General features: G+C 38.2%; 1 protein-coding gene across 1 annotated transcript; it reads left to right on the plus strand.

The window, feature by feature from the left end:
* The first annotated feature begins 1,159 nt into the window (after nt 1-1,159).
* LOC122735617 (60S ribosomal protein L22-like 1) lies at nt 1,160-1,542 on the plus strand. The gene is given in 2 exon segments (XM_043977312.1): nt 1,160-1,261; nt 1,264-1,542. Coding segments are annotated over 2 exon segments (381 nt in total).
* The last annotated feature ends 6,523 nt before the right edge of the window (nt 1,543-8,065 follow it).

Below are 8,065 nucleotides of genomic sequence, written 5' to 3' on the forward strand. Positions count from 1 at the left end.
TGGGAAATTATGGACAGCAGCTAGGGTCTGCCAGTGGGAAAAAATTAGCAAGCCTTTTTTATAAAATTCAAAAGGAATCAGGAAAATTAATTTATTCTCCCTGTTAAGGCTAAAATTCTAGCTAGTCTGTCTAAAATATCTAATGAGTGGTCGCCAATAAATTATAAGCTTTAGCAAGAGTTAGACTTTTAAGCATTTATTAAGGAGAATAAGAATTTGGTAAAGAGAGAGAGAAAGGCCTAGATTCCTATCTATTAAAGGGAGAGCACATTTCTAGCTCCGCTCTCCACCAGAGTCCAGAGGAAAGAGTGCGAGACTGAGCGCCAGTCTCTTCTTTCCTCCTCCCACTAGCCCACGTCACTTCCTGACGCCAAAGAAAAGACTCCTGGTCTTGCCCTCAAAGACCTTCGTTTCATGGGCAGAACTCTTCTACAGCAAGTCTCCAGCAGGTGGCGTCATTCCAATTGTTACATCCCACAAGGTAGTTTGGTATGTATGTTAGTTAAAACAAAAATTTTCATTTTGTTATAAAATACCTGGCACATCTCCAACATTAATAGTAATTCAATAGATATTGTTAGTATATTATCATATAGTTCAGAATGATACTAGATGTGGATTGAATTTCAGGTTAAAAGGCAAATAGATTGTCATACATAGCTACAGTTTAATGATGACTAATAAAATGGAATGTCAGTGTTTCTGAATAATAAGCTACAAATAAAAACAGAAGTAGCATGATCTAATACTAAGGCTACAAGAATAGTCTAATTTCCCTGAGACCTCAGCTATTCTAAATGGAAATGACTTCACCAAACTAAGTTTAAGTAGGAAAGTTCAATGACTGTATGGACAATAATTCCCCTAACCATGGTAATTCCATTTGCTGTTAATGTGTCCTGTGGGCAAAACAATACTTCTTTTTTGCCTTCTTGTTGTTTTTTTCCCCTCATATATAGTGTGCCATCTCTCATCTCCATGTCTTTGTAAAGGTTAGCCTCCATACACAGAAGGTTTTCCTTCCTCACCCTAAACCTCTTAGTATTCCTCACTTCCTTGGAAATCGGTTCTAAGGATGACTTTACATGAAGTATTTCCTTATCCTCAACCCATCCCAACTGTTGTTTCCCAATGAACTCTTTCTGTGTCTGTGTCCAAGATGGCGCCACCAAAAGATAAGAAGGCTAAGAGATCTACTTGGAAGTTTGACCTTGACCTTACTCATCCAGTCGAAGATGGAATCTTCCCTAGTGTTGTATTTTTTTTTCAAAATAGGAGCAATTCTTGAAGGAAAAAATTAAAGTCAATGAAAAAACAGGGAACCTAGGGAATGTTGTTCATATTGAACGCTTCAAGAATAAGATCACAGTTGTGTCTGAGAAACAGTTCTCTAAAAGATACTTAAAATATCTTACCAAGAAATATCTCAAGAAGAACAATCTTTGTGATTGGCTTCGTGTGGTTGCATCGGACAAGGAAACTTATGAACTTTGTTATTTCCAGATTAGTCAAGATAAGGAAGGTTTTGAATCTGAAGATTAAATGGGAAGCTGAGCCCTTTCCTAAGGGCTTTGAATCTTAAAGTATTCAAAAGAATAAAATATTATGAATACACTTTAATTTATTGTCAAATAAAACTTATAAGAGGGAAAAAATGCTTCCCAATGAAATTACCATCTTGACTTATGTCTTGTCACTGGACTCCGGTGACTCTGAAAGAGAGAGTGAGGATGATGACTTCGCACAGCTCTGCCTTACTTAAATCCAATTCACATGCAGGTAAAGATATCACCATCATGAAGTCATTGGTCTTCTTGAAGAACAAAAAACCAACAACAATAACAATAATCACTTCTTGTAATAGGGCTTTTGTACATGCCCAGATCCCCTAAGATGAAGGCACCCATGTGGAAAACAGCAGGCACCTGCTTCAGGGAGAAGACATTCTGGGAGGAAAGCATCTTAGACAATCTGGGCATGCACAGAAGCCCCATTGCTCTTGTATTTATGATATACATACCTTCTAAATACTGATATAGGGGCAGCTAGGTGGTGCAGTGGATAGAGCACCGGCCCTGGATTCAGGAGGACCTGAGTTCAAATCTGACCTCAGACACTTTACACACTTACTAGCTATGTGACCCTGGGCAAGTCACTTAACCCCAATTGCCTCACCAAAACAAAAAAACTAAACTAAACTAAATATTGATATGGAAACAAGTTCTCTTTCCTCTTTTGAATATAATCTCCTTAAGGGTAAGCATTATTTCATTTTTATCTTTGTAGCCATAGTACTTAGCATAGTGAGGGACATGTTATAGGAGCTTAAGAAATGCATGCTGATTGTTTGAGTGAGTGATATAAGAACAAGATTAATTCCCTAGTAGTTAAGTCATCAAAAGATATAAACAGGCTGCTTTCCAAAAAAAAAAAAATGCTAGAACCATATGAAATAATGTTCCAAGTCATCAATAATTAGAGAAATGGTGGGGAATGGCTAAAGGAGCTGTTATATGATTATAATAGATTATTATTATACTATAAGAAATTACAATAAAGATTTCAGAAAAATTTAGAAAGATATACATGACCTGATGCAAAGTAAAGTAAACAGAACCAGGAAAATGATGTACACAGTAAAGGCAATATTGTTCCATGATAAACTATGAATGATTTAGCTATTCTCAGTAATACAATGATCCAAGACAATCCCAAAAGACTTGAAGCATACTATTTGCCTCCAAAGAACTAATGTTGTTTGAACACAGACTGAAACATGCCATTTTTCACTTTCTTTCATTCTTTTTCTTTTATTTGAGTCTTCTTGTACAAAATGATTAATATGGAAATGTTTGACATGATTGCACATGTATAACCTATATCTGATTGCTTATCATCTCAGGGGAGGGAGGGAAGCAGGAAGGGATAGAACTTAGAACTCAAAATCTAAAAAACCCAAATGTTATAAATTGTTTTAACATGTAATTGAGGGGCAGCTAGGTGGCTCAGTGGATAGAGCACCAGCCCTGGATTCAGGAGGACCTGAGTTCAAATCTGACCTCAGACACTTTACACACTTACTAGTTGTGTGACCCTGGGCAAGTCACTTAACCCCAATTGCCTCACAAAAAAAAACCATGTAATTGGGGAGAATATATAAAATAACAAATGTAAATTAAAATAATTATTATCACTCTATATCCATCAAATTGGCAAAGATGACAAAATATGAAAATTATAAATATTAAAGGAGCTATGAGGACATGGGTACAATAACGTTCTATAAGCATAGTTGTAAATTGGTCCAATAGTTCTGGAAAACAATTTGGAATTATGCTAGAAAAGTCAATATATAGTATGTATCCTTTAATTCAGCATTCTAGACATACCCAGAGAAAGTCAAAGAAAGGTTCCAGATGTAGAAAAATATTTATAGCAGCACTCTTTTGCAGTAGCTATGAAGATATGATCTTTGTGTCCTTATTCTCTAATCAAAGTTTGGGGTGACCTGGTCTACAAAGGAGTGAACAAGCCAGTAAAAATCTAATTGAGGGGCAGCTAGGTGGCTCAGTGGATAAAACACTGGCCCTGTATTCAAGAGGACCTGATTTCAAATCTGATTCAGACACTTGACACTTACTAGCTGTGTAACCCTGGGCAAGTCACTTAACACTCATTGTCTGACAAAAAAAAAATGTTAATTGAGATGGCTTATGCTTTTCTGGCAACTCAAATTCCTCAGGAGTCAGAGGGGCATAGTCAGACACATCTGAGGGCCTGTCAACTTTTCCCAGATACCTTCCCTCCTCCCAAAGATGAAAAAATGGGGAGGAGCTGAGAACCCTTAGCCTACCTCCTCATTAAAATGTCCATCAATCAAGATTGCAAGGGGAGGCCCCAATGATATAATGTCAGGCCAATCAGAAAGAAGATACACCTAGGAATAGAAGAGTCCAGCAGTTCTCACTCCAGGTCTTTGGTGCAAATGGAGACATGCTACTGGCTTGTCCTTTATTAAGAGATCACATGCCCCTATTAATAAATTATACTGTTCTCAGAGAAATGGCCTTATTTTATTTTTTGGTTAAATCCCCCCCACCCAGAATTCATCTACTCGAAAACCGTCTTATTTTACAGATGGAAAACTTAGAGAAATTACATGACTTGCCCATATTTCCATAGGTATTAAGTGGCAGAAGCAAAAACAAAGGTTCTTTAAGTCCAAATCTAGTACTCTTTCCACCTTATAAGGCTATAGATATAGATATAGATACACATACATAGATATAAAGAGCTTACAGGAAGGTAAGCCTTTCCCATACAATCCTAAAATGTCTAGGTGGAAAGCTAATTGAGAGATCAACTACTCTTACAATATCGTGTATGGATGATGAAAGGGAGACCTAGAACAAAATCCAACTTCCTTAAAGCCACTCAAATATTAGTGGCAAGGCCACTACAAGAGAGCAGGTCTCCTTTTGTCAATTCAGTGCTCTTTAAATTATACCATTAGCAAGCAACTAATATGTGTGTTACTCACCTATGGCTTATTATTGTTGTGTTTTTTTCAGTTGCATGTGACACTTTATGACCCCCTTTTAGGGTTTTCATGGCAGAGATACTGGAATGGTTTGCCATTTCCTTCTCCAGCTCACTTTACAGATGAGGAAACTGAAGCAAATAGGGTTGTGACTTGCCTAGGGTCACATAGCTAGTAAGTGTCTGATGCTGGATTTTAACTCAGGAAGATGAGTCTTCTTGGCAAAACTAATATTGAGGAAGATGAGTCTTCCTGATTGATTCCAAGCCCAGTGCTCTGTGCACTGTACCACCTGGCTGCCTCATCTACGACAGGGTCTCTTTATGTTAGCTCAGGGGTTCTTAACCTTTTTTGTGTCATAGACCCCTCTGGCAGTCTGGTGAAAGCTTTGGGCACCTTCTCAGAACTGTTTTTAGATGCATAAAATAGACACCCATAGGATTACAAAGGAAACCAATTTCATTAAGGGAGATAGGTAGATAGATACATAGGCATGTGTATATACATGCACACATGCACACACACATACATGTAGGTCTGTTCATCGGACCCCACCTTAAGAACCCCTGACCTAGGGTATTTGCCATTGCCATTGTAATATCCTACTCAGAACACAAATTGAGAAAGAAATCTTAGTCAAAGCTGAGGTTCTCAGATTTCTTTAATCACAGATACATTTTATTAATTACATTAAGCCCTGGAACATTGTAAAGCCTCTCCAGTCACAGTGACTTGCTAAGAGTTTAAGGTGAAATCTGAACCCAGGTCTTGCTGACTCCAGATCCAATTTCCTATACACTATCCCAGGCTACCTCCACCTTGAGTCACTTAAAAGATATCTGCCTAAACCTTCACATAGGAAAAACAAAGTATATGAAAAATGCATTACAGCTTGGATGAGCAGCACATTGAATTAAACTAACAGTTCATATGTCTGGGACAGATATTGCAGAATCCAACTGAATTGCATCATATCTAGGAAATAGTATAACAGTCAACAGTCAATATGATAAGCTGCTCACTGCTACCAAAACTCATTTCTTTTTCTTTCTTTTTCATATTTTAAGACTGGGTCTCACCTTCAAGTCACATCAACCAATAGAATTGAATGATGCTGGGGGCAGCTAGGTGGCACAGTGGATAAACCACCAGCCCCGGATTCAGGAGGACCTGAGTTCAAATCTGACCTCAGATTTGACACTAGCTGTGTGACCCTGGCAAGTCACTTAACCCTCATTGCCCCACAAAAAAAAATAATAATAATAAAATAAAATAATTGAATGATGCAATTTTTTATGTATAATGATCCAATTAGCTTGGATCAATATATAATGACCCTCCTCTATCAAAAGAGGATAAAAACTCCTGGAAAATGAAAAGAAAAAAAAAAGATTGGGTCTCTCCATCTTATTCAGGCTAGAAGTGAAGAGCCACTCACCATTCAGCCTCTTACCTGATCAATGAGGGCTTTGACCCACTCCATTTCCAACCTGGGCCAATTTCTCTCTCTCTAAGCAGCCTTGTGGTCCCCCAATCCCAGGAGGCTCACAATATTCATGCCAGACTTCACGTATGTACCATATCAGCTTTAGCCCTATTGTATGTAGTTTAAGATTCTAAAGCTCAAGTGATCCACTGGTCTCAGCATCCCCAGTAGCAAGGAATTACAGGCATGTATCGCCCCTTCTGGCTAAAAAGAAATCATTTTTAACATCACTAAAGGACAGGATCAAATAAATGTGTGAATGAAAGAGAAGATGGACACATTGTAACAGTGAAGAGGAATAACAGATGGATAACCTTAATTCTTTATTTGTACCTTCATATATCAAGATAAATGGAGAAAGGTTTCCCAGTACCCTGGGTGGACCCCTTATGGCAAACTTATGAGAGGACATTGATAAAAGTCACACAAGCTACGCAGGCACTGATAAATTACAATCTGTATTTTGGAAGGGAATACTCCTCCCTGGGAGAGCACACATCCATTTGAGCAATCTCACAACGATGCTCAGAAGCTACAAATCTTGAAACACTATGCTTTCAGGGGAATAAAAAATTTAGGACACCCAAAAAGCAACAGAAAGATGCATGGTGCATATAAATAACCCAAATCATATTGCTAATAATGACAAAAAGTTATGATTTACCTAGGACTTAAAATAGGATACATTAACTTATAACTACTGCTAGATTCTCCAAAGAGGTCGATAATTAAAACATCAAGACAAGATGCAGTTTTCAGGACTGCTAAATAGGCATTTTATATTTTACCTTGGGTCTGTTTTGTCCAAGCAATTGCCTCTAGACCCTGAATTTCTGGCAAGCCTGGCCAGGGATTGTTTTCCTTGCCCTGTTGGTGGTCATTCTCTGATATAGAAATACTTCTTTTAATAAGTCAGTTTCTACCCAGAAGCCCAGGATCTCCAGATCACTCAATCTTTGCCTTCAAGGTTTTCTCCAAGGCCAAGTATAGGTCACTCATGGGATCCCTATTTAGTCATCTATATTTAGCAAAGAAATAAAACCGAAGGGGCAGCCAAAGGCCCAAGGCCCACACTCAAATTTGCCTAAGGCCACCCATAGCTGCTATGGGCTCAATGTTTTCATCTCCACTGGAGTGAGAGAAGGGCACTAGTTCTTCCACAACCTTTCCAAAGAGAGAGCTCAAAATTTCATGCTATGTGGGGCAGCTAGGTGGCGCAGTGGATAGAGCATCAGCCCTGGATTCAGGAGGACCTGAGTTCAAATCCAGCCTCAGACATTTAACACTTACTAGCTGTGTGACCCTGGGCAAGTCACCTAACCCCAATTGCCTCACCAAAAAAAAAAAAAAATTTCATGCTATGCTTTGTAGACTGTTTGAGAAGGAAGTCACTAATCATTTAAAGGTAGGCTGAGTCATCAGTTCTTACTGCTCAGTGTCCAGTGACGGATTTTCCTCATCATTTCAAAGCTTTCAAGTCTTTCAGAGCTAAATCACATCTGGTTGGAAGCAGGCAGGAAAGTTAAGCCCATACTTCCTAAGATGTGTTTTCTAATTCAATTCCCATTGCATGTTTAATGATTAATTGTCAATGACAAATATAAATGTAGGAGAGAATCTCTTCACTTCACTGAAAGGTTCTCCTTGTCCATAATGACTAGAAGTGGTAACTCAAAATATGTGTTATTTTTATTGGTAGCTCATTGTGGCAAACTATGATGCCAAACTTTGTTGTGCCAAAGAGGTCACACGCAAAAAGTTTCTGAGCAAGGCTTTATTTCTGTTAGGTTTTTCTTGCCTTTTTTCTATAATTCTCTCTGCCTTTTTCATAAGTTGCTCACCTGCTTAGTTGCTTTTACAATATAATACAATAAACATTTATTAAGCATATGCGTCAGGTACTGCACCAAGTGCTGGAGATACAAATTACAATTTAATTGAGGGAGACAATACATTAAAGGAAGCCTAAAAGGAAGTGAGAGGATAAGAATGATGATGGGGGAGTCAAAATCAAGCAGAACAGCTAATGGGAAACAAAA

This window comes from Dromiciops gliroides, chromosome 1, assembly GCF_019393635.1.
Source record: "Dromiciops gliroides isolate mDroGli1 chromosome 1, mDroGli1.pri, whole genome shotgun sequence".
In the NCBI taxonomy this organism is placed as follows: Eukaryota; Metazoa; Chordata; class Mammalia; order Microbiotheria; family Microbiotheriidae; genus Dromiciops; species Dromiciops gliroides.